At 41.0% G+C, this 27,635-nt stretch overlaps 1 protein-coding gene across 1 annotated transcript in view; it reads left to right on the plus strand.

Moving 5' to 3' along the window:
- The first annotated feature begins 227 nt into the window (after positions 1–227).
- Positions 228–27,635, plus strand: part of LOC100690738 (rhamnose-binding lectin) — a 138,998-nt gene continuing 111,590 nt past the window's right edge. Inside the window, exons 1-6 of the mRNA XM_019349801.2 lie at positions 228–358; positions 828–860; positions 2,296–2,397; positions 2,936–3,029; positions 3,194–3,288; positions 3,385–3,429. Of these exons, the coding sequence (XP_019205346.1) occupies positions 325–358; positions 828–860; positions 2,296–2,397; positions 2,936–3,029; positions 3,194–3,288; positions 3,385–3,429 (403 nt within the window). The 5' untranslated portion in view covers positions 228–324. The remainder of the gene's footprint in view (positions 359–827; positions 861–2,295; positions 2,398–2,935; positions 3,030–3,193; positions 3,289–3,384; positions 3,430–27,635) is intronic.

Genomic DNA, 27,635 nt, shown 5'->3' on the forward strand with positions numbered 1-27,635 from the left:
TGTGGTCTCTGACCAGAGAGACAAGTGGAGATGTTCCATGTAAATATGAAAATTTTCCATACAAATATATTTCCTGCTGTGTTCCTGCTGCACCCTGTTTTTATTTAACATTCACATCCTGTTTTTTTCTTTTTCTCATACTTTTTCCATTCCAAACATCAAACATCCTGCTCGTGAGAAGGAGGATACTCTGCTTTCCCATTGGCTGTGCTTTGCATATATACACAAATAGATCACAGGTGTTACTGAAACAGAGTAAATCCAGCAGCTCTGTGTTTGATCCTCCATCAGCTCAGCTCTTCACTGTAATCCAGATCTCCTAACATGATGCTCTGCTCCGGACTCAGCAGCACACTGTGTGAGTACAACACACTGATAATCCTTTATTTATACATGAAATCAGCTGCACATGTTCAGTCTAATCCTTTTCTAGCTTTCCACTGTGCTGTACTGTGACATGCTTTTCTAAAGATTCTGCTTTATTGGATCAGTTAATCTAACATCCTAAATAAATGTTTGTATCACCTCAGCAGGACAGTTAGGCTTCAGAGTCCTGAGAGGAATTCATGGCTGATCATTTACTATGAAGAGTTGAAGTCAAACTGTCAACACAAATAAGTTTATTGACAAAAGTTGGAAACATGAACAGAATAAATGTGTCATTGAAATCTGCTGTTTAGAAAGAGTTTTCACAAGAATCCAGGTGTGAATGAAAGCAGCAGCTTTCTCCTCTTTGGTTTTCATGAATCTGTTTCATGTTTTGAGGTGAATTAAACTTCATATCAAACACACAGTCTGACACTGAGCTTTCTTTCTGTGTCTGTCAGTGCTGGCAGCAACGTGTTCACTCATCACTTCAGGTAAATGCTGTTTTACTGGTCATAAAGAGCCTTTCTGTTAACTTTCTCACTTCCATTTTGATTAATACTAACCATTTAACCTCACCTCTTCTTCTCTGTCCCTAACAACTGAATGATCACTGCATAGACATAGATTTAATCCCACAATGGTCTTTTTATAACTTTAATGAAGAGAATTTCTAGACACAGCCAAAGAGGTTAAAAATGTCTGTGGTCACAGGATCTTATCTGTGCGTCCTCTGGATGGTCCTGTTGGCTTCATCGAGTGATGGTCTCCACTTTACAGTGGGGCAGTACCAGCTGGGAAAGGGCAAAGGGCCCATTGCATGTTGGGAATGAGTTTCTGCCCCAGGTGGAGGAGGTTAAGGTCTGGGGGTCTGTACATGAGTGAGGAAAACTGGAGCGGGAGGCTGAGAAAAAGACTGGTTCATCTTCAGTGATGCTGTACTGGTGTGTTGTGGTGAAGAGAGAGCTGAGAGTGAAAGCTGTCAGCTGTGGCCATGAGCTGATGGTAGTAACTGAAGGAGAGAGTTTGAGGAGCTCAGAGGAGATCTGCTGCTCCTCTATGTCAAAAAAAGCTCATTGAGGTGGTTCAGGTCTTTGACTCAGACGTGTCCAACTGGAAGGAGACACGAGGAGAACCGAGGACATGCTGGAGAGAATCTGTCTGTCACCTGACCTTGGAGTCCTCCCAGAGGTGATGGAGGAAGTTGCTGGGCAGGGAAGGTCTGGGTATCTGTGTTTAGACTGATGTGGGTGTAGGCTTCACTTCGGGTGTGGAGGGGACATAAATTCTAGAAGTCTTTAAAAAAGGAATGAAATTTAAGAAAATCTTCATTACATTTACTGAAATCCTGCACAATTATATTCTAATTACATAGTATTTTGTTTTTGCCCATTCTACACAAATATTTTACAGAATTCATTCATGCAGTCAATTAATTACATCTTCTGTGTCACCCTGCATATGATCTGCATGTTACCTGGGAAATGACAGCAGCTTTTTCTTTTATATTAACTCTCATGTAAAGCAGCATCATGGTTATTGCTCACTGAGGTTACAGATGAATACAATGTCATGGAAGAAGACTGAACACAGGCGTGGTCATCTATTTCTGGAGTTCTTATCTCTCACAGAGTTTCATAAACTCTCTCCTCTCTCAGCCCTCACATAAGGAGAGATATTATGTCTCTGCACTCTTTACAAACTGTGATCTTTGTTTTCCACACTGGAGCTAAATCAGCCAGCAGCTTCAGCAGACAGAGGTTACTGTAAGCTTCGCTGACACTAACCTTGTTTAACATCCATCAGGGAAAACTAAAGTAAGATGAGGGACCAGCTCTAGCTTCACCTTCAGCAAGAAAATTATCAACACATTCCCCATTAATTTATCAGAAATGTACAATTTATACATTTTTTTTTTTTAAATTTCAGGCTTTATAAGAGCTCAAGTTTCCTTTCCTCCCAATGTGACCGCCATATCCACAGGGAGAGTGGTCACCTCTAACGGCCTCAGTGTTCATCGCCTGAGCTGTGGTAAGATGGAAAAGAGTGTCCAAGAATTCACTGTGTTGAGTTCAAACTATGTGTCAGGGTTCCTGGGTCTTTGAACCAGTGTTTTTAGTTTATTCATGTTCTCTCTTTAGTTTCCACATGTTCATATTTCCTGTTGTACTATGTCAGTCCTTTGCCGGTGCATTATGTTCTAGTTCTACTTCCAGTGTGTCATTAGTTAGATTAAGCTCCGCTGTGTACTCACACAAAAAACTCTGGAGTTGAAATTGTATTTTCCTAATAAAAAATAAAATAAAATAAAGAAATGTGGAAAAAAAACTGCTCCAAAAATGTGAGTCTGTGTAAAAAAACCTTCAAAACAGTTAATGCATTTCAGAAGAAAATCTTATATTAAAGCTGAAATTTGCACTTTAAAAACATTTTTGTTTGATGTCAAAACCACTGTGGTGGTGTACGGAGGTAAAATCCTCATCATTTATGGATCTGCAGCATCTGAGGCTGAAACTGAAGCCTTAAACCTGAATTGTTCCTTTTCTGTCATACTGTGTCTGTATAACAGTGGGTGGAAGGATCATTGTGAGGTCAGCTGTGTACAGATGTGGAGGTGAAGTAACCTGCTCTCAGGGTGACGCTGAGAACAACGTCAGGAACAGGTGAGCACCGTTGGATGGTAGAAATGAGCCTTTGATTCAAAAGAAGAAAGAAACTGAAACCTGTTGAACAGCTTTAATCAAACTAACAGGAAGTAAATGATTACCTGACAGGAAGTTGTTTCATATCTTTAAGCTGAAAACCAGCTGTTTCTGTCTCCCTGCAGCTGTGATGGAAAAACAGTGTGTGACATAAAGTCAAACATTACTTATGATCCTGGAGTCTGCAGATACCTGGAGACCACCTACGACTGCTTCACACGTAACGACTCAGTTAAACCTGTGATTAGAAATGACTAATGAACCCAATCTGTACATGAATGATTACAGTTTCTAATGGGATCTGTGTCTGTTTCAGACCACAGTGTAACATGTGAAGGATCTCAGTCAAACCTTCAGTGTGGTGAGAACACAGCTTCAATTTCTTTGTATGTTTCCTGCAGTAAAAATATCACCATGGTTACAGTTTATCTCTATGAACTCTTCCTCAGGTGCAGGACAGGTTATAGTCGTCTCCTGGGCGAATTATGGCCGCCGTGACACGACCACGTGCCCTGGCCAATATACTATCGCAAATCTCTACGATGTTAACTGCTTCTGGCCAGGAAGCATGGAATATGTAACTAACAGGTACAGATGCTGACTCTGTTTCTTCAGCTCTCCATCTTCTCTCAGATGACACAGCACATTTTTGCTGATTCACCTTTGACCTGCGTTCACAGGTGTAACTGGCAGAACAGCTGTACTGTTGAAGCAAAGAGCCCAGTAGACCCATGTGGTGGCATTTATAAGTACCTGGAGGTGTTTTACACTTGTCAGCGTAGGTAACTCAAATAAGCTTCTAAAAATAATCTTTTAGGGTCGGTACATTCAGACTTGTTTTTGAAGTGAATAAAAAGGATAATTATTCATTATTTTTAAAAGATGAACCTTTCTGTGCTGAAAAGAATCAGGATCAGAAAAATCGTCAGACACGAAGATGTCGTCAGTTTGTTTTAGATCCTGAGTGAACATCATGTGATTTAATCATCAAATTAATACAAATATTATAAAATAATGATAAAATAAAAATAAAACCAATCAAAGTGACATTTAAAATTAAAATCAGCTGACATTTAAAAACAGAATTCAAAAAGTGCTTACAAAGTCATGTGAACGAACAAAAGATACTTTTTGCATAAGTCGAACAGAAAATCAAAAAAGACAGAAAACATTATAACGTGGAGACAGAAAGAAAAAGATTAGATGAAAAACTGTCAGGGTTCCTGGGTCGTTGACCCAGTGCTTTCAGTTTTCTTCATGTTCAGTTTATTTTGCCACTTCCATGTTCTCACTTCCTGCTTTTCCTGTGTCAGCTCGTCTCGTGTTATTAGCCAGATTATGTTCAGCTGTGTACTCACCGGTCTCTCATTATCATCCTCATCAGTCTGTGTATTTAAGTCCTCTGTTTCTACTCGTTCACTGTCGTGTCATTGATGTTATGTTGTTGTTTACGCCTGCGTTCAGTCAGCCTGCCATTCAGCCTTTCAGTCAGTCCTTCAGTCATTCAGTCAGTCGTCCAGCCAGCCATTTCCTACCTCTGTTCTGTTTGTTCACTCCATCGGCAATAAATACCAACCTTCACCTACCTACCTGTGAGTCCAGCTTTTGGGTCCTCCTTCTCTCATCCACAACACAGATCCTGACAAAAACAGAAAATGATAATAACAAAGACGAAGAAAACATTTCTTTTCACATTTCAGTGGAAGGTTGGTGTCGTCCAGATTGGAGGGAAGATCTAATTCAACCCCAAAAAGTTGATTCTGCTCATCTGGACGAGCTTGTACTCGCCATAATATTACTCATCGAGTGAATAACTCAATTATAATTATTATTATGCATTCCTGAAACATGTTTTGTGCCTCATTGTTTCGTTTAATGCTCAGCTCTGTCATCACGATAGAAATGCAACTGTTTCTCCCAGATTTGCCACTAAAAACAGACCCGCAGTAGAAACCTCCCTGGGAGCAGCGTTTGAATAAAACGTATGACGACATTAAGCTCACGCGGCATCAGGGTTTGAATAAAACACTGATAACAGCAGCAGTGGCGACGATGCTGTTAGTTTAATGGGGAGTTTCAGGTTTACTGGTTTTTACTTTAACTGGTTAGATTTGTTTACATGTTCCACTCTCTGTGTTCCAGATGTTTGCCAGTGGGTCTTAAAGTTTAATAAGATTGAAAAAGTCTTTATCTGCAGCTCGTGCAAATTCATAGACTATACGGATCATAATTATCTCCAGACAATAAAATTATTTTAATTACAAGAAAAAAAGACTACAAGAAAAACCTCTCTCCTGGTCTCTAACTTCTGTGTTTCTGTAACATAAATGTGAGCTGATATTTTCTCCATGCCACCACCAATCAGCTCGACTGACTCTTGAGTTTACCTGCATACACCTGTTCTGTCATGTTCGATTGCAAGGACTGAAGCGCAGAGCAGGTTGACGTTTCTAACCACAGAGTTTATTTACAACACCACTGCAGTATATAGACAGTGAAAGGCAGGGCCGTGCAGAGACGTTTATAGGGGCGGGTGCTCAAAGTAAAAAAGGGGCACATTGAACCAGGCTGAATAACAACAACACACATTCATCAAGAATCTAATATGGGATCGCATCATACTATATCACTGTTGTGAGGCAAAGCAAACGTAGCCTATGTTTTACCTGATGGGTACAATGTTGCTGTTGAGGGGTTGCTGCTGCTCCTGCTGCTGATAGTGCTGGAGGGCAGGGCTGTGTTGATCTGAGACTGTAGACATTAAAAAGTCCATAGGAGAGATGGTAGCTGATTAAACAAGTTTTATGAGATAATAACAAAATGCAAAGATTGGTGACAGCACTTGGAACCATAAGGCAACAACAAACTGTGAGAAATAAACTGGGCTCTGCCTGTGAATCACTCTTTGCCTCTCTTCCTCCTTCATCCCCTCATCTCATCTATCACTCTCCACTTGCTGTCCATCTGAGAACAAGGCACAAACTGCTATTGCAATAAACTAGTATTTAATTATCCACACTCAACAACTTTTACACTTAATCTATAATAAAATGATGGCGGAAAAATGTTATAGAAGCAAAACATTCCTGGAATACCTCTCAACAGCTGGTACAGGTCTTATTGTTACCTGTGCTCTTTGTAATCCAGCTGCTGAGGGATCCACTGCCTTTAGTAGCCTCACAGCTCCTACTGTTTCCTCCTCATGTCCTCACCGGCCATGTCTGGACAATGTTATATAATGAGTAATAATTTAAAAAATCTATACACATAACACACACACACACACACACACACACACGCACAGTGACATTTTAGACCTATACTGTATATACTAGAGATGGCACGATACCACTTTTTTATGTCCGATACCGATATCATAAATTTGGATATCTGCTGATACCGATATGAATCCGATATAGTGTGTTTTTAATCAATAAAACTGTTTTTTAATATCTTGCTGCATTTTGTATAAGTTCATACTCAAGTTTAAATAAACAACAACACTAAAGCTATTCTGTTATACCTGTGTGTAAAAAATACACTGCACCCAAAATATTTCATAGTTCAGCAACACTGATCAATCTAATAAACTTAAACCTGCTCCATCCTCCCTATTCTGGTATTTTAAAGAGTACTTAGCAGAAATATTAAGCAACCTAACTAATAGGGTTGCAAACTCCCAGCAAAAATAAATAGGGAACCACCCCCCACCCTCCACCTCATGATGCTTAATCGATGTAATCAACTTTAATTTGATGCAGGGTGAAAAAAAATGCACAGAAATAAATTATTTTTCAGGAATAATTAAATAGATTCAACATCTTTCTTCAACAGAACTGCAGACTGCACAGATGGTACCTTCCCAAAGGAAAAAGTACTATAGCTTACTAGGGTATATTAGACTTAACAGTTACTATATACAGTAATGGACTTCTATACATTTTACATCAGATTAAAACTTTGGGTGTAAGATTCAGATAATTATTTATTAAAAGCGAGACATTTTAAATGAGAATAAGAAAGAAAAGTATGTCTTTGTGCCCCCTTTTCCCTGTTCATGCCCTATCGGCCCCCCTGGCTACACTTTGCTAGATCCGCCCCTGCACAGTTACCAGCCGTCAGCTGCCTAGAAAAGGATCCTGGTGTAGAAAGTAATATTAAATACATTCTAACAACAGCTTATCAAGCTTAAACGTGCTGCTGTTGTTCAGCCGCTGGTTTCCTCTTTCTGGTGCAAAGTGGGCCAAAAACAAAGAAGAGAGACGGACTCGCCACAGAAAAGCCGATCAGCTGATCATTGATCAGTTTCATGATTGAAGTAGCGGCAGGAAGGTGAGGGAGAGAGAGAGGCAGTCGCTCCATATATCGGTTGTTAAGCTTAACGTGGGAACGCTTTACAAACATTCAGAGATGAACTTACACACTTGCTTTACTTCTCTCTGGGATAACTTCCTCGGAGATGAAATGCTGGTTTGGTAGGAGGCTCCAAATACACACAGCCGCTCTATCACCTGACACATACTGCTGCAACGTGCTATTGTTATGAGCCGAGTTACGCAGTGTCGCAAGTTTTGTGAGATCCTTTTTTGATATTTAATGGATCGGATTACATTTTTTATTTTTCGCCGATATCCGATCCAGTAATTTAGGTCAGTATCGGACCGATACCGATACGTAATATCGGATCGGTCCATCTCTAGTATATACTGTGGGCATCATGGTGCTGATCCACAATCCTTCCCTTATTATTTATTACTGGAGCTACAATAATAAAGCAATGAGAAAAAAAGTAATAAATATGAAATAATGTATTTATGATGATTCCATTTGTTTTACTATCCACTCTGTGCAGGCAGAAAGCTTATTAAATGATTAAACTGTAGAGATACAATAATTTTCCTGCTATAAAATCAGCATTTTGTCATATTTGAAATATAAATCTAATATAATCTGTTTCTTAATGTATGTTCTTTAAAATACAATGTACGTTTAAATATCATAATTATAATAATCATTAATTATGTGGACATGCATATTAGAAAGTTTTTAGTGAAATATAAGTCCTCCAGAAAGGCAGGAAAAGCCCTGTAACTCACTCTGCCTCTCTTCCTCCTTCATCTCCTCATCTGAGCTATCACGCTCCACTTGCTGTCCATCTGAGAACAAGGCACAGTTTACTATTGCATTAATCTATTATTTAATTGTCCACACTTAAATACTCTCACATCTAATCCATAATAAAGTAATTATAGAAAATGTTATAGAAACATCCTTATGAGGCATGTCTGGACTGTGTTACATCATGAGTAATATTACTCATTAAAAGTTACAGGTGGAGGAGGAGTGTCAGGACTTTCACAGTATGCTAAGGTGCAATGAGAAGAAAGAGGGAGAGAGAGAGTGGTGTGGCTGTGGACTGTAGGCTGACTACAGTTAAGTCAGTCGGGGGGTGAGCGTTACCTGCAGTGTCAAATCTGTAGAAGAACAAATTCAACCTGTTGGCTCTGTCTTCACGGCCCTCAGCTCTGCTTTTGAATAGCGTGAATCCAGTGACGCTTTTCAGGACTTTTCAAGCTCCTTAGACTACCATGACCTGGGTGACTGAGAACCTACAAAGACATATCTTCATGCCACTCCAGACCTTTCTTATGCTGTTCTGCTGGAGTTCCCACTCCAGCTTTCTCCTGCAACTGTCCATAGCCTCTCTGATCTTGCCCTTCAATAAAACCGGAACTCTTTTCACCTCCTCTCTGTGGTCCTCTTTTTATCATTGAGAAGAGCTGTGATGTTGTCTTTCACCCACGGCTTGTTATCCGAATAACAATGTATAGTCCAAGCTGAGATAATGGAGTCGGTGCAGATGGTTATGTAATCACTGATACACTCAATGTCCTGTGGGGCTCACAACGTATCTGCCTGTTGCCTCATAACAGCCCTGTAGTTCCGCTAAAGCCTAAAGTTCTCTCTCAGCTGGTAAAACAGACGACATACTGTGTGAAAGTTGGAAGTATAGCATTCAAAGTGATGTAGTGGAAGTCATCCAAGATAGCTATAAAGGCATAGAGTGCTGAGTCTGTAACCGGGTATCGCAGAATGAATAATGTCAAATGAACCTCATCAGCTTAAATTCAAATAGACTCAGTAGTGAAACACAGCTGGGTATTTTCTTTGTCTTCTGAGGAATTATTAATCTGTTTATTGGCCTAACTTTACAATTATTTTGCAGCTGGTTCCTGCCGTCCTGGTTGGACTTGGTCTGGAGGTCGCTGTTTCATCTTTGATAGCAGTCAGAAGAACTGGACTGATGCTGAGGTACATCAGAAATAACAGCAACTGTATATGTACATGTTATATATGACACATGTTCTAATAAAAAGCTTCCTGCTGTCAGAATCATTCAGTGAAAGAAGACTTGCTTTATATTCATATTCACACACAGTTTGAAGTGCAGGAGTAAATACACAGGCCTCCTTTGTTCTTCTGTTCTTAGCTGATTATTGCTGCGGCGTCACAGCCCTGCACTAACAGCTTTATGCTGAGACATGCAGTGCAGTAATGTTCATGCAGTGATGTTCAGAATTCAGAGCATCTTTGAAACATTCCCTCCTCCTGTCTCTTCATCAGCTCTCTCTTTGCTGCCTTCATCAAACTCACTTTATCTTTGATTTTAAATGCATCCTCACACTTTTCATCGGTCTGCACCTCATCTTCCTCCTCAGAGTTCCTGTAAGACACTCGGTGGACATCTGGCCTCATTCCACAGCACAGCTGAGTACACCTTCATCAGAGAGCTCATTTACACAGCAGCAGGATCATATACACCAGCTTGGGTTGGAGGCCGAGAGAATGTAAATGTTTTATAGATGAAGTGGATCAGTTTATTTGTTTAGCTAATCTGTGTAGCCAATTTAATTAAAAACCTTGTAGTTAATGTATTATTTCATAGTATAATCTTCACATGCTCCATTCAGAGCACACTTTTTGATGAATCACCTGATAATTATATCTACAGTATTCATTCATTGTGTAGTTGGTGGTGCCGAAGGTAAAGTAGCCACCGTTAGCTCATCCTCAGCAGACAGTTCTGAGAAGCCGTGAACAGGATGGCTCCATGCCACTGAGGAGAAAGCGTAGTTCTGGGCAGAAGACTGTGGTGCACCACCAACCAGTCCATGTCTAATCGTTTCTCCCCACTCTGCAACATAATTGGCGATTGTTTTGAGACATCTGAAGTTAGAGACACCAATAACCATATTCAAATGTCTTTGAGGGGCCAGAGCAGGTGACTATCAATGTTCTGTCCTTATTGTGCGTCCCGTTGCCCAACTTGACAGACAGCTAACGGTTTCAATGAACATTGGAGGCGGAAGGAAGTTTAAGGCTTTTTACTTTGTCAGTAATTCAATGATTGACATCCTTTTCTTCCCCGTAAAACTAAAAACAAACACAAAGTAAATGTTACAAGATGTCTTTTCCTTTTAACTCACACTTCTAGGATATGAACTATACTGTTATATAGTATGCGTAATCAACAGCGACTCAGTACTGATCACAATACAACTTAGCAAGTTTAGCTTCCTCAAAGATAAACATAACAGATGAAATAACTGGTTTCTAAACAAATCTCTGTAATAGAAATGCACCAAATAAACTTGTAAACAAGTTGTACATTAATACTCACAAGCAACAACTCTCCAAGGCAGAAATGTTTAAAGAGCATCTAAGGCGACAAACAGCATATTCTGCAGGCTAACAAGCGACCAGCTTCCTGTTTCCTCTACCCACAGGAACACAGAAAACCCCACCAAAATATAAGCTTGTCAGTATTCTCACTATGACCAGCAGAGGGTGCTAAAGAAAAAAACCCTATGCATGTCATAACAATCAACACACCAACATTGTTTTGTTGGTGTGCAACAAAACAATGTTGGACACTGTAGTTCTCCCCCAGTCCTTCCAGAGCTGGGACCAGGAAGCAGTTGAAGTCTTACACGCCTCTCTGCAGCTTCTCTCCTTTCATTATCCCCCCCAAACTCCATCCCCTTATTTGATTTAGTGCTCAGCTCAGATAAAATAATTATTGCGGGTGATTTTAACATTCATGTAGATGCTAACAATGATAGCCTTAACCGGGGCCTATACGCTGGGGCAAGAGGGGGCAATGCCCCCTTAAACAAACGTCCTGCCCCCTTAAGTCAAACTTTTAGAAGTTGAGAAAGAAAATAATAGATTACCCACAAACTGAATATGGACAATATTTACTACAGTAGCTGAAAAATCCGCTGGAAAAGGCACAAATGAGATGATAGGCTTCACGTCTCGTTCGCGCTTTGCCTCCGGGCACTGTTTGTGCGCAGGCTCACACTGTCATGGTTGGCTGTGTGGCAGGCAGGCAGGAAAAAGGACCCAAGATGCAGGACTCTCGGAGACAGGACTGAAAACTCAAAGCACAGCTTTTATTCCAGAGTCTAGGTGCCATGGTTGCAAAGGCCCGGTCACCTCTCGACTTCAGTCGAGACCTAGGTAGTGACCACTATGCGTGAAAAGGTCAAAGCACAATGACAATAAAGATTCCAATTCTGATTCTCATGTCTGCACTCTCAGCATAGATGCTTCAAAGTACATCAGAATAAACTGAAACTGAAACTTTATTCTTTCAGGGAACTGTGTGGATGTGGATTGATGGTTCCCGGTTTGACTTCATAAACTGGGCCAAAGGAGAACCGAACAACGCTGGAGGAAATAACTGTGTACAGATAAATCTTAAAGGTAGAAATTGAATGTTGGCTGTTGATGAATATTTTTTTAATTGATTGAAGACATGTAATCTTAGGTCTTTATAAGAACATCGCTTTGTTCTTTTTACATTAGAAAAGAAGAAAACATTTACTGCACAGACCTCTGATTTTATTTCTTTGCTTGTTTATTTTGATCATTTTTTACAGGACAAGATTATGTCAATGATGCGGGGTGTTCTCATCAATTCTCTTTTGTTTGTGTCAGAGATCCATAACCTCCACTTCGTGTCCTGACACGTCTCACATGGTGATGTCACATCCTCACTGTTGATGTCACTTCCAGCAGGATGTCAAGCCTCGATGACATCACTGCTGGAAGATGTGTTGACAAATATGATTTCATATCACAATAAACACAAATGAATGGATATTCTGAAAATCAATCAGGTTCACTTGCTTTTATTTATTTGATTTTCACTTTTTGTAATATATTTAAGATTAAGTTAAATAATCTTAAGTTAGATAATTTAGTGTTTAAGGCCAAACTAAATGGCTGGATAATTTACTGTGAGAGATGTTAATTTTCTTTTATTAATTTTTATTCAATATTTTTATTGTACGGCTGTTGTCTTTCTTGTTTTATGTTATCTATCTATCTATCTATCTATCTATCTATCTATCTATCTATATAGATATTTGGTCCATTGTGGTTGTTTTTAAAGTCCTTGACAGATAAAGCTGGTATGGTATGGATGCTAAGGCAGGACAGTACTGATGGCTTCATTCGATTAGATGCTCACAGTGAAGTCAGTCTGAGACGCAAACACTGTAAAAGTCATCCCACACCATTTTGTTCACCAAACCACCAGACTCCTCAGTTTAGAAGCTAACCACAGCTGCTGTTTAGACCTGTGACAGATGAAATTTTCACTGAACAATTGCAGTTTAGAAAAATGATCTATGCCATCCATCTATCCACCCTCCTCTGCATATGCAAAATGGGGTCACAGTGGGGCTGGAGCCTACTGCAGCTACTACAGGGCAAGAGACAGGGAGCATCCTGGACAGGTCACCAGTCTGAGGCAGGTTAACATAAGATATACAACCATTAAATTCCTGTGGGGAATTTAAAATCACCAATTAATCTAATCCCTCTAACTGTTTTTGGACTGTGGAAGGAAGCTGGAGTACCACCAGCGAACCCATGCAAAAAGAAGGGAGAAGATGCAAACTCCACACAGAAAGGCCCCGGCTAGATGGTGTTACTGGTGATACAACACGTGCTCTTAAGTATTTGTGTAATAAATATAAAAGCAGTATCTCTGCTGTAGACTGCTTTACAATTTTCCTGCTGAACTGAAATCAGCTGATTGTAGCAGAAATGAAGAGTGCACAGGAAGTCAAAATCAGGTTTGTTTGATTTTTTTTTCTTTCTTTCCACAAGGCTTGCAGATAACGAAAGAACATTTGTAAATCCAAATAACATGATATGTGTAACAGTAATGTAATTACTAAATTTGTCCCGCCCGGGTCTGGGGACTATTGGGATTAGAGAAATTATTTCCCTGCTATTGTTCATATTACCATGGCATTAATCACATAATCTCCAAGTAGGGATAGTGCATTTAGATGTTTAAACATATTGGCACCCAATTAAGCTTTTATTACAGGTCCAAGAAGAACCACTTTAAACTGTTGAGTTGAATCTATAATCTTAAAATGTTTATAGGCAGATTACATTGCATTATTTGAAAAAGGCTAACCTTTGAAGATAATCTGAGCCTAAAAGTCTTCACGGGAAACTGCAGGTTTGCAGAGTGTGCAGGGCAGGAAGTGAAACCGAAAGCAGAGTCTAAGTGCAAGCTAAGAGCAGGTTATTTTATTATGCAGTTATATCTTTGATTAAGCTTTGATTAAGCTTTAAGTAGTTGTGTTAGAGTGAAACATTTGTTTTGTACATTTTATATATCAGTCAAGATTATTACACACATACAGACACATATAGTTTCAGCTGTGTACGAGCGGGCCTTATGTCTGAAGATGACTAGAGGTGTGAGGTGAGCCGGGGTGCAGGAGAGGTCATGACACGTACACAGCACACAGCACACACACACCCACACACACACAGTATTAGACTCATTTGAGTAGGTAAGAGTTTAATCATGTTTTGCTTGCGACTGCAAAATTGTGCCTGCATGAGTGACAGTTTGTGCAGAACGTGTGCCTGATGTTCCAGACAGATAAGCGAGCGTCCGGGGACAACAGGAAGACACCTGGCTTCGAGCCGAAGACAATGTTCTTTTTAAACTGTGTCAAAAATTAACTGAACGGTTGTGGTTTTGGATTGACGTAGGAGCTCTTGAGTCTGCCTGGCAACAGAAGGGGGCTGTACTATTTCACCCCTATAAAGTCTTTGTTCTGACTATTGTAAGACAGTTCAACACTGAATCTGCACAGTGTTGGACTCCACATGTGTATTCATTAAAATGTCGTCTAATTGCACCCGGCAGGATCAGCGGTCATTATTTTTGGTCTTCCTCCTCAATTTCTGAACCCTAACAGGACCCAGGGCTCGTGTGTATTTTGTGTTTTCCTCTGGCTGGAAATCCTCGCACGTCGTCCGGCCCAGGAATCCTGATAATGTATTATTTTCTGTGTGTAGTGTTGGTTGTGTTCTCTCCTTCTTTCTCCGTCTCACTGCCTATGTTTTTGTTCGCTCCCGGATATTTTGGGGCCGGAGGGATCGTGACCCTGGATGTGTTCCCACGCTGGAGGCTGCCACACCTGCCGCTCGTCAGCCGTAACTAGCTACAGCTGATGGCCTTGTTAGCAGTGCCTTACTTAAGAGTGTGGCTGAGCTCCATTTGGCTTGGGATTGTTACAGTGACCACTCGTCACTATAGCTGTTGACACATGCATGATATTACCCTCGCTTTGTGGATTGCACTGCCAACTTGTATGTGTTTGTGTATTGCTTGGAGTGGAGTGTGTTTCTCATGGGAGTGGAGTCATGGTGTGGAAGAGGAGTTTGGAGTTGCTTTTTCATCTGTTGGACATTCTGCACTGTGTGGGGAATCTGGGGAGGAATCACCACGAGGATCACAGTGCCTGGGAATGTACATAGCTGTCGTTTCACTGTTCACAGTAAATGAAACTCACTCATCTTCATCAGAGTCCTGCCTTCGGGTCCTACCTACAGGCGCACGGTCTGCCACCGCAGTCTGGGACAATTCTGCATTATTGAAAAATGTAATGTGATTACAGTAACACATTAAAAAGTAACGTGTTACACCCAAAAACTAGTGTGGTGTCATTGTTGTGTTGTGCTTTCACGTGTGCTCTCATGTCCCCTTAACTCCTGTCTCAAGCTAGTGTTGTCTCAGTTTCCTGTTCTAGTTTGATAGTCTCGTGGTCCATGTTCAGCATGTTTAGTTGTGCTTCCCCTGTGGCGTTGCATTCATTTGTTTCAACTGTGTCCCCCATGTGTTTCCACTCCCCTCGTAACCCTTCTGTGTATTTAAGTCATTTGTCTTCCTTTGTTTATTAAATGGTCAATCAATCAATCAATCTTTATTTATAAAGCACTTTTCATACAAACTGTAGCACAAAGTGCTTTACATGGTTAAAAGCAGCCCACCCCACCCTCCCACTCATTCCCCGCACTGTCATTAACAGAAGCGGTCATGATACACACATCCCCCCCCCCCCCCCACACACACACACACACCTGAAGAGTAAAATTGGGCTGGGTACGCATTAGCCAAGTGAGGAAACACTATCGCAGGGAGCTGTCTGCACCGGGAGCCGGTCACAGACCGCAGCCTCCAGGCTGGGCACACAGCAGGAGGGAGGCAAAGAAGCCCCCCAGCCAGGCTCAGAGGACCCACAGGGCCCCAGCAGCCACGGTCGATCACAGCCCCGGTGCAGAGAGCCCCCTCCGAGGAAACACTGGAGATATGACCTAATAAGAATATAAACAGGATAAAAAGATAAAATAAATAAGAGTGGGATATAATATAAATATAAGTATAAACAGAGTAAGAAGATAAAAAATGAATAAGAATACAATCAATAGGTATTAGGTAAAACTAAATGAATAATATAAATAGAATAGCAGGATAGAATAAATAAGCATTAAATAAATAAACGTTAGGTAAAAGCTAAATTAAAAAGGTGGGTCTTGAGCCTGTTTTTAAAAACATGAGTGTTCTCTGCGGCCCTGAGCTCCTCCGGCAGGCTGTTCCACAGTCGAGGACCATACCACTGAAAAGCTGCCTCTCCGTGAGTATGTGTCCTGACTTTAGGGACAATCAAAAGGCCAGTACCAGAGGACCTCAGGGTCCCCGAGGGTTCGTATGGTAAAAGCAGATCTGAAAGATAAGAAGGCCCAAGACCATTAAGACATTTAAAAACCAATAAAAGAACTTTAAAATCGATCCTGAAGCACACGGGGAGCCAATGCAGCGATTGTAAAACCGGTGTAATGTGGGCCCGCCCTCTGGTCTTCGTCAGCACACGAGCTGCAGAGTTTTGCAAAAGTTGCAAAGGTGAAATATTCTTTTTGGGGAGACCAGAGAGCAGGGCATTACAATAATCAATGCGACTGGTAATAAAAGCATGCATCAGCATCTCCGTGTTGGCCCGAGAGAGAATAGGGCGGACTCTGGCTATATTTTTTAGATGATAAAATCCAATTTTGGTTACATGTTTAATATGTGGGATAAAACCAAGCTCAGAGTCAAGAATAACACCCAGGTTTTTCACTTGTAGTGAAGGACATAGTGAAAATGCCTGTAATTTAGACAAGAGTTTCTCTCTCTGAGCCTCAGGACCGATGATTAAAACTTCAGTTTTGTCCTGGTTAAGCTGTAAAAAGTTTTCTGCCATCCAAGATTTTATATCTAAAATACAGTTAAAAAGGGCATCCATTGGTCTGGTGTCATCAGGAGACACGGAGATATACAGCTGAGTATCATCAGCGTAACTGTGTTAGTTCACTCCATGCCTCCTGATGACACCGCCAAGAGGGAGCATATACAAATTAAAAAGTACAGGGCCTAAAACCGACCCTTGAGGCACACCACATGTCATTTTATGGATCTTAGAGGAGCGTGTATCCATACTCACCATAAAAGTTCTGTCTGAGAGATAGGAAGTGAACCAGTTGTGTACAGCACCAGAGAGGCCCACCATGTGTTTCAGTCTGTTTAAAAGAATAGCGTGGTCTACTGTATCAAAGGCTGCGCTTAGATCCAGTAGCACCAGGACTGAGAGCTTTTGGGAGTCCCAGTTACATCTAATATCATTTAAAACCTTTAGGAGAGCGGTCTCTGTGCTGTGGTTCACCCTAAATCCAGACTGAAATATTTCTAGGATCTGTTTATCAATCAAAAAATCATTAATCTGAATAAAAACAAGTTTTTCTAAAATTTTACTTAAAAATGGTAAGTTGGATACAGGTCTGTAGTTATTAAAATCATTACAATCCAAATTGCTCTTCTTCAGAAGGGGCCTCACCACCGCCGTTTTAAAGGCAGCAGGGAAGACACCCAACTGAAGAGAGCAATTCATCATGTATAAAAGCTCAGCTTCAAAAAATTCATAAAGTGTTTTAAAAAGTGGAGAGGGGATTGGATCTAAAAGACATGTGGTGGTTCTCACTGTGGAGAAAACTTAAGGTTCTCAGCATTAACCAGGGCAAAGCTGTCCAGTGTCTCCTCAGGTACAGTCGAGCCCTCAGATGTGTTTAAAATCATATCACGAGAAGATAAAATATCACATCTGATGGTGTTGATTTTTCCCCTGAAGTGGTCTGCAAACTGCTCACAGAGTGAGTCTGTGGGGGTTCTTTGGGAGCTGTTAAAATCAGGGTTAAATAAGTGATCTATGGTGGAGAAGAGGACCTTGGGATTATTTTTGTTATTACTGATTATTTTGGCGAAGTATGAATTTCTTGAATTCCTTAGTGTACTATTGTAAATTTTAAGTTGCTCGCAAAGTATTTGATAGTTGATTTCATTTTTATTTTTCCTCCATCTCCTTTCTGCTGCCCTGCAATTTCTTTTGAGTTTTTTGACTTCTTCGTTTCTCCAGGGTGATACACGTTTTACGTTAATCTTTTTGGTGGTGAGTGGAGCAACGGAGTCAAGGCTTTTCTTCAGTTTGAGGTTAAAATGATTAAAAATAAAATCACAGGGTGCAGGTAGAATCACAGGGGGGCATTCGTCTAAAACCCTGGTAAAATTTGCAGCCACTTCAGAGGTTAGATAGCGCCTCCTCACAGTTCGCACCGAGGTCTCCCGCTGCATAAAACCGGTGATGTTAAAAAACACACAGTAGTGGTCAGAGACGGCCAAGTCAACAACAGAGGACACACTGTTGGGGTAAATGGACTGATTCTTATATAGTGCTTTTCTACTCTCCCGGAGTACTCAAAGCACTCTTACTGACAGCTGTCTGTTGTCCTCGTCACTTGTCCATGGAGTTCAGGTTCCTGGAGTCGCGGTTTTTCATGCTGATATGCTGATATTTTATTTGATTGGTTTTTAAAATTTCTAGTTCTCCCAGTCTAGGTTATTGTCACCCTTGCCTTTTGTTTGTAATTTTTCCTAACATCCTCTCATTTGTCTTCCTTTGGGTGCACTCCACAAACTCACCGGCCACTCGGCCTTGGCACAGAAGCTGATTAACCTGTTTTAGTTTCTGGTACTGGAATATTTTGGATGGTTTCTACACTTGGAGCTGAGGAGTTTGTCTGCAGAAAGGTCACTTTTTCTGAACCTACTTACAGCGGTATGAAAAAGTGCCCCCAACACACAATAATAACATGGACTGAACCACCACTCACAACCACCAGCACTTTATATAGCCTCTGTAGAAATTATCCACATATCTCACTTATCTTAACTGCACTACTGTATAGTTCTGTGTAAATAATCATTCTCTACATACGATAATTTTTAATCCTACAACTGTTTATAACTTGCATAGTTCACATTCTGTATAACTGTATATCTCAGATTTCTGTATAGTTTTTATTTCATATTTATATCCTGTTCATAGCCTGTACATACTTGTTAGTTATAGCATATTCATAACATACTTCACACCGTGTACATTATAACATACCATAATAGACCCATTTCTGTAATATACTTACATATCTATATTATTGCTAATATATATTGTAATATATCTATATCACGGCTAAAGCACTTCTGGATGGATGCAAACTGCATTTCGTTGCCCTGTACCTGTGCATGTGCAATGACAATAAAGTTGAATTCTATTCTATTCTATTCTAACACTTTCATTTAGAAACTGCATTTTGTGTTTACTTGTATCTTTGTCTGATATTTAAATTTGTTTGATGATTTTGCATGTTGCTGTAGCTGGTATGTTCAATGGTATGTTGTGTTTTTCATGGACTAGTTCAACATTTCTTCACACAGTCACAGTTCATGGAAACCGCTTTCTCAATAATACTAAAGATTTTTGAAGCAATAATGATGCTTTCCCCAGTAACCAACTCAATTACACATTTTAACTCATTGTCCAAAGTACTGTCTCCTTTTTGTGCTCTGTCTCACATGTCTGTGAAGGTTCTCAGTCATCCAGGTCATCGTAGTCAAAGGAGTTTGCAAAGAAAAGCGTCTGGACTTCTTTAAGTTGCTTGAAGACGTTTCACCTCTCATCCGAGAAGCTTCTTCAGTTCTAAGGTCAAATGGCCGAGAGTCCCAGATTTAAACCCAGTGGGAGTTTCCCCCCAAGGAGGGACAAAGGACCCCCTGGTGATCAGACACCAGCGAGGGAGGATAAGAAAAACAGACGCAACAACATTGTCATCCCCTATGTAGCCGGTGTATCAGAGAAACTCAGGAGAGTTTTCTCCAAGCACGACATCCCGGTGTACTTCAGACCCAGCAACACACTCAGACACAAACTGGTTCACCCGAAAGACAAAACTCCAAAACACAGACTGAACAACGTGGTGTATGCTGTACAGTGCAGTGAGGAATGCCCGGACCTCTACATTGGAGAGACCAAACAGCCACTTCACAAGCGCATGGCACAACATAGAAGAGCCACCTCCACAGGACAAGACTCAGCTGTCCATCTGCATCTAAAGGTCAAAGGTCACTCTTTCGAGGATGCCAATGTTCACATTTTGGACAGAGAGGACAGATGGTTTGAAAGAGGAGTGAAAGAGGCCATCTATGTCCACTGTGAGCGACCATCTTTGAACAGAGGCGGTGGTTTACGACACCAACTGTCTGCCATCTATAATCCAGTTTTGAGTTCCCTCCCCAGACGCCTTAACGCCCACTCACATCCTGGGCCATCTGACCTCAGGAAATCACATGATAGGGTGGGGCCAGGTTTCACAATGGGCTCACCCGAAACCCTGGCTGATTAGGTCCCACACCCGCTTTCACACCTGGGCGCATGTGATCATCAGGGGGTCCTTTGTCCCTCCTTGGGGGGATACTCCCACTGGGTTTAAATCTGGGACTCTCGGCCATTTGACCTTAGAACTGAAGAAGCTTCTCGGATGAGAGGTGAAACGTCTTCAAGCAACTTAAAGAAGTCCAGACGCTTTTCTTTGCAAACTCCTTTGACTCTGTCTCACATGGACATTTTCCATGCAAATCAGAACAAATGTGTTCCTTGCTGGCCTCCTGCCGCACCCTGTTGATTACCATACATTCGACCTAGTTTTTTTAAATTTGTTTTGTTTTTGTGATTCTTGGTGTGGTTGTGGCTCAGGAGATCTAGTAATTAGAGCGTTTGGTTGTCCAATCCCTGGCCGCTCCAGCCTGCATGCCAAAGTAACCTTGGACAAGAAACTGAACCCTTAATTGTTTCAAGTGCATTCATTGTTCGGTCTAGTTTTATTTTCTTGATTATCTTATGATTCTGTATTCTGTGGTGTTTGCATTTAGCTTCCTGTTTTTTCTTAGTGTCCATAGGTCTTGTTATCTCCTTACTCTTCACGCCTCTGTCAGTGCGCCCCAGGGCAGCTGTGGCTACAACGGAGCTTGCCATCGCCAGTGTGCGAATGTGTGTGTGAATGGGTGAATGACTGAATGTAGTGTAAAGCACTTTGGGGTCCTTAGGGACTGAGTAAAGCGCTATACAAATGCAGGCCATTTACCATTTCCTTGTTTTTTTTATTACATTCCTTTAGTTCTGAGCTTCTGAGATCCTTATGTTTGTATTCTGTTCACTCAGTCTTCTTTATTTTAAACTCAGTCGAATATGCATGCAGTGTATTTGTCATCTGTTACTTCCGGTTTTAATTTGGTGGTCTGGAGTCTCTTGTGATTTGTATTTAGATCTACTTCCTGCAGGCTTGACCTTTGAATTTCCCGCAATAAAAAAAAAAACTGTGTAAAATCTGATTGCCTGATAATGAGATTGGGGCCCTTCCACTCGCTGGCTGGATCATCTCTGTCTCATCAGCAGCAGTATAGAGTGAGGTCAATAAGTATGTGATCACCCTGTGATTTTGCAAGTTGTCTTACTTAGAAATGATGGAGGGGTCTACAGTTTTCAGTATAGGTGCATTTCCACTGTGAGAGACAGAACAACATCCTGCCTGCCACACAGCCGTACCTTGACAATCTAAACTGGGAGGCAACTACAGAGAGTAACGCAAAGGAACACAAAAACAGGAAACCTGACAGGAGACATGGAACAATAACGTATTATAAAATGCAAAGAGGAGGGCTGTACATAAAACAATGTGTATCAAACTCTAACAGTAGTGCACAGTCACATACCTGCATTCATGACAAAGACCAACAAAGTAGAATGGTTAATTTTAGTGAACAACCAGCGTGAGCCCTGTGTGAAAAGACGGCATAGTTCACTAGTCTCTTTACTGGTAACGAAGTCTCACATGGAACGAACATCTAACCCAACATAAGGATGACAGAAGTAACCCACAGCACATAATATTTAACCAAAAATAACCAAGTCAATTTCTATTAATGTTATGGACTAGTAACATGATTTTTGTCCATGCCATTTACACATTCGTTACCTCTGCAGGAATCCTCCATCACTCTGAAGATTACTCACAATTCTTTGCCCTTCATAGTCAATGCAGGGTGATATTTGCAATAGTAGGTGGTGCCATTCTCCCATTGAGCAGGATTTAACTTCAAACTTTTTGAACTACACTGCTCGGCCCGCAAAAAGTCGGCAACTGGATTTAACTGGCTTCAGTACACATTTTGACCTACTTTCTCAAATGTTTCTCCTTTGCGTGCTCTGACCAGAGAGACGTGGAGATAATCTATGCAAATGTGAAAATTTTCTATACAAATATGTTCCTGCTGAATTCCTGGTACACCCTGTTTTTCTGTTTTCTTTTTTTTAATAATAGTTTTATCATTACAAACATCAAACAGCTAAAACACCCTCGTCCACCTGCTGCCACCCCATTTAAAAACACTGTAAACACTGTAAACACTGGTGTATTGAACACCCACAGCTGTTGCTGCAGTGTGTATGTTTGTCTGTGTCGTCCACTTGGTCTCCGTTGTCTTTGTTCTCTCTTTAGGACGCTGTTAAATAACAGGGGAGTGTCACTGGTGGTGGTCAGAGGGCCCGGTGGTGCCAGTGTCCGGCAGCCTCGCCTCTGTCAGTGCGCCCCAGGGTGGCTGTGGCTACAACGTAGCTGCCATCACCAGTGTGTGAATGTGTGTGTGAATGGGTGGATGACTGGATGTGTAAAGTGCTTTGGGGTCCTTAGGGACTAGTAAAGCGCTATATAAATACAGGCCATTTACCATTTATTTTCTCTCTGAGCTGATCAGGGCCTCTGAACTGTTCTGTGCTCTTCGTTTAAATCCAGACGTGATCACATTTTTAAACTGTAGCTCCTAAACTTTGGAACAGATCTTCACGACATCTGAATCATTAAAAGAAAAGTTGCAATAATTTGTATCGTGTTTTAAGAAAAAATATAATTCTTACTAATTGCTAAACGGATTTAACCAATCAATGAATATGATGAGATCTGAGCCTCTCCCAGCTGTCATAGGTCAGCTGAGCCAGGCTTATATAACTTTTAATGTAAAGTAGTTTTATTTCCTTGTTCTGTTGCAGCTGAGATAGAAGATACTCTGCTTTTCAGGGTTTTTACGTGTTTTGCATATACATCAGAGGCACTAACCAAACAGTGTAAATCCAGCAGCTCTGTGTTTGATCCTCCATCAGCTCAGCTCTTCACTGTAATCCAGATCTCCTAACATGATGCTCTGCTCCGGACTCAGCAGCACACTGTGTGAGTACAACACACTGATAATCCTTTATTTATACATGAAATCAGCTGCACATGTTCAGTCTAATCCTTTTCTAGCTTTCCACTGTGCTGTACTGTGACATGCTTTTCTAAAGATTCTGCTTTATTGGATCAGTTAATCTAACATCCTAAATAAATGTTTGTATCACCTCAGCAGGACAGTTAGGCTTCAGAGTCCTGAGAGGAATTCATGGCTGATCATTTACTATGAAGAGTTGAAGTCAAACTGTCAACACAAATAAGTTTATTGACAAAAGCTGGAAACATGAACAGAATAAATGTGTCATTGAAATCTGCTGTTTAGAAAGAGTTTTCACAAGAATCCAGGTGTGAATGAAAGCAGCAGCTTTCTCCTCTTTGGTTTTCATGAATCTGTTTCATGTTTTGAGGTGAATTAAACTTCATATCAAACACACAGTCTGACACTGAGCTTTCTTTCTGTGTCTGTCAGTGCTGGCAGCAACGTGTTCACTCATCACTTCAGGTAAATGCTGTTTTACTGGTCATAAAGAGCCTTTCTGTTAACTTTCTCACTTCCATTTTGATTAATACTAACCATTTAACCTCACCTCTTCTTCTGTCTATACTTCTACTTAATATTGTATTTGCGTGATCTAAAATCTATACTCTATCTACTCACCTTTTTAAAATCCAGTGAAAAATGAAATAAAACCTCTCTTTTTACACATATATGTTCATCTTGAACATATATGTGTAAAAAGAAAATGTACGAGTTGTGATAACTGTGTCTGATAGAATGAAGAGTAGACTGATATATGAAATATTCCTTTATTGGGTGAGAAAATCAGACCATGTCATAACTGCTTTAAGTCATACAGAATAGATATCAGAGCCTTAAACAGGCTGACTTCTGCTAAATGGGTCAAACTGGGCAGAAAGTCTACAAACACATAACATCCTTATAGAATATGATGTAACACTATAGATCAACTTACCTCAGAATATATAAAGCATATAAACAGTTACAGCAATATGATGCAACAAACACAGCAGTGCTACTAATCCAAAATACTCAAAGCTTCATAGAACTGAAACAAACATTTATTTTTAGCTCCATCCTGCTGCTGATACATACTTTAGGTTTCTGAATATTAAACTTGTTGCTGCCTTTCATAGTGTGTAACTTGAAGGCCCTGAGTACTTTCTCCCACACTGAAAACACTGGGATGATAACATTATTTGAACATTACCTAATAAGACTGATTCAGGACAGACAATTAGTTATGTTAAACTTTCCTAGCAGTCCTTCACAAACAGGGAACAGTCTGTCTATTCTCTCCATCTGTCAGCTGCTGCTGGCTCTTCCTCCTCCTCTTCCTCACACACTGCTGAGTTTGTCCTGGTGGATCATCAGGGGTGCAAAGCCTCACAGATGATGTGCAGCAGTGGGTCCCTCAGTCTGTCCTCACTCTGGACACTTGCAGTCGTCACACATGGAAATCAAATGTGTGATAAGCTGCAGGATTCAAACACAAGTGTAACTTATAAATACATGTTCATCCTTTTATTCCACAATCAGAGAGAAAGAAACAGAGAGAGAGTGCAGGACAGACAGACAGGTGACAGTCTCAGGTGTACACACTGCTACAAAACAGCACAAGAGAAGGAGGATTTAGTGTTTGTGTTATTACGAGTGCTAAACAAGAAGAGTTCCCAGATGGTCCAGTGGACACATGTGTGACTCCTGTGATTAAAGCATCTTTCTTTCAGCTTAACGAGTGAACCGTCAGCTCGTTCAAACACACGTTAAAGTCCGTTTGGCTCGACACCACCGAACAGAGGCAGCAATATAACATAGCTAACATTAACAGTGCAGTGAATCCTGCTTGTGCCGTCATATTCAGGACTGCAAACCGAGCAGCATCACTGACTTTCAGCTTGTTGTGTTTGTGGATATATGACTGACTTTAATTATCCATAAAATCATCACATTCTCTGTGAGATTAAGGTCGACTATTGAACGGCGTATAAAGTAAAGGCTTTAAAACCAAGTTAGTACAAACATCACTAATGTCACATAACTCTGCCGACATGTGGCCAACAGTAATGTTTTAATGTTCTTAAACATTCGCACATAAATAAGTGACATAATATTCAGTACTTAGTTTTAAAAGTTCACTATTCAGCCGCCCCACTTCAGCCGCATGCCGTTTAAAAAAAAAAAAAAAAACGGCATGCGGCTGGAATTGTGGGCTGCAAGGAATTGTGGGATAGGTTGGGCCACGAAGGACCCAGCCTTCATATCTGGGGAAATGAACGCTGCAGAGGAAAACTGGAGCGGGAGACTGAGAGACAGACTGGTTCATCTTCAGTGATGCTAATGCTGTACTGGTCTGTTGTGGTGAAGAGAGAGCTGAGAGTGAAAGCTGTCAGCTATGGCCATGAGCTGATGGTAGTAACTGAAGGAGAGAGTTTGAGGAGCTCAGAGGAGATCTGCTGCTCCTCTGTCCAAAAAGGCTCATCGAGGTGGTTCAGGCATCTGACTCAGACATGTGTCCAACTGGAAGGAGACACGAGGAGAACCGAGGACATGCTGGAGAGAATCTGTCTGTCACCTGACCTTGGAGTCCTCCCAGAGGTGATGGAGGAAGTTGCTGGGCAGGGAAGGTCTGGGTATCTGTGTTTAGACTGATGTGGGTGTAGGCTTCACTTCGGGTGTGGAGGGGACATAAATTCTAAAAGTCTTAAAAAAGGGAATGAAAATTAAGAAAATCTTCTTTACCCTCATGTGTTATATTTTTATACTGTTTAAATAAATGTATTCATTTTTATATTTAGAAAACAGTAAGTCGAGGGTAATTAATGGGGAATAAGTTATCAACACATTCCCCATTAATTACCAAATATGTACAGTTTATACATTTATTTTTTATTTCAGGCTTTATCAGAGCTCAAGTCTCCGTTCCTCCCACTGTGACCGCCATATCCACAGGGAGAGTGGTCACCTCTAACAGCCTCAGTGATCTTCACCTGAGCTGTGGTAAGATGGAAAAGAGTATCCAAGAATTCACTGCAGTGAGTTTAACCCTCATAACGTCCTCCATACACCTGTGGTCCTCAGGGGACAAAAATGTCCTCACTTCATTTGAGTGTTTTTGAAAGTATAAAGTATAAATTGCCAATAAATTCAATGTTACACCTTAGTTTGACTTCAGACCAACATATTACCACAAAATGTACATTTTCTGTTCTGCTGGATTGGACAGAGTCCTCTGAAGGGACTTGGTGCTCAAACACAGTCACATCAGTACCTGGATCTTACATCACAGCAGGAGAAACACCCACTTATTCCAACACCTCAATGATTGTGTCATGAATGACGATCATCTATAGTGTCTTTATCATGAAATTATATCCTTTTTGCGATGCTGTGATTAATCTTGTGTCAGCATGAAAACTTCCCTACCAGACTCAACATACCCACATATGCCTACAGGTGCATTCGATCCATTATTCTTCCCCTCTCGTTGTCCCTCCTTGTTTGCCATTGAGTTGGCTGTAGAGCAGGTCATCTACTAACTGGATGGTTGTTGGTTCAATCTCTGTGTGCTCTAGTCTGGAGTTCTTACCAAGGTGTCCTTGGGTGATCGTGGCTCAAGAGTTGGGAGTTCGCCTTGTAATCGGAAGATTGCCGGTTCGAGCCCCGGCTTGGACAGTCTCGGTCGTTGTGTCCTTGGGCAAGACACTTCACCCGTTGCCTACTGGTGGTTGACAGAGGGCCCGGTGGCGCCAGTGTCCGGCAGCCTCGCCTCTGTCAGTGCGCCCCAGGGTGGCTGTGGCTACAACTGTAGCTTGCCATCACCAGTGTGTGAATGTGTGTGTGAATGGGTGGATGACTGGATATGTAAAGCACTTTGGGGTCCTTAGGGACTATTAAAGCGCTATATAAATACAGGCCATTTACCATTACTCGAGTAGAAAAGCCACTGAAGGAGTATGGGACCTGGCATATGTGCTTGGACTGTGGTAGATTGTCTTTCTCTGTGACGCATGAGAGAGTCATGCATCGTCTGTCACTGGGGAGGATAGAAGACCAGATCAATGTTTCCTCACATTACTGCAAATATGCCTCTGTCTCAGCTGACTCCTCTTTCCTGCTTGATTCTTTGTCTTCATCATAATTGAAATGGATGATGTGCAGTCCTCTGACACATCTTCTATTTCAGTTTCACATTCTGAAAATTCAAGAAACTTCAAGAAGCCCAGTCACTTTCTTTCCAAGCTCCTCAGACTACCATGTCCTGGATGCCTGAGAACCTACTTGAACATAGTTCAGATTCTTCATCACTTTCCTTCACTTCATAGTCTTCTTCCACTTCTGCAGGTGGGTGATGTGCTTTTTCAGAGAAAGGGTAGCATGTGCTCTAAATATTGACAATATTTTCTTTATCTTCTAACCCTGGATCTTCCTGAACATTGATTCTCTCTCCTCATTATACTAGAGGACAATATATGCTTTGTCCTACTGGTCATTGCTTTGCACAACATGGTAAAAAA

Source organism: Oreochromis niloticus, linkage group LG20 (assembly GCF_001858045.2).
Source record: "Oreochromis niloticus isolate F11D_XX linkage group LG20, O_niloticus_UMD_NMBU, whole genome shotgun sequence".
Classification (NCBI taxonomy): Eukaryota; Metazoa; Chordata; class Actinopteri; order Cichliformes; family Cichlidae; genus Oreochromis; species Oreochromis niloticus.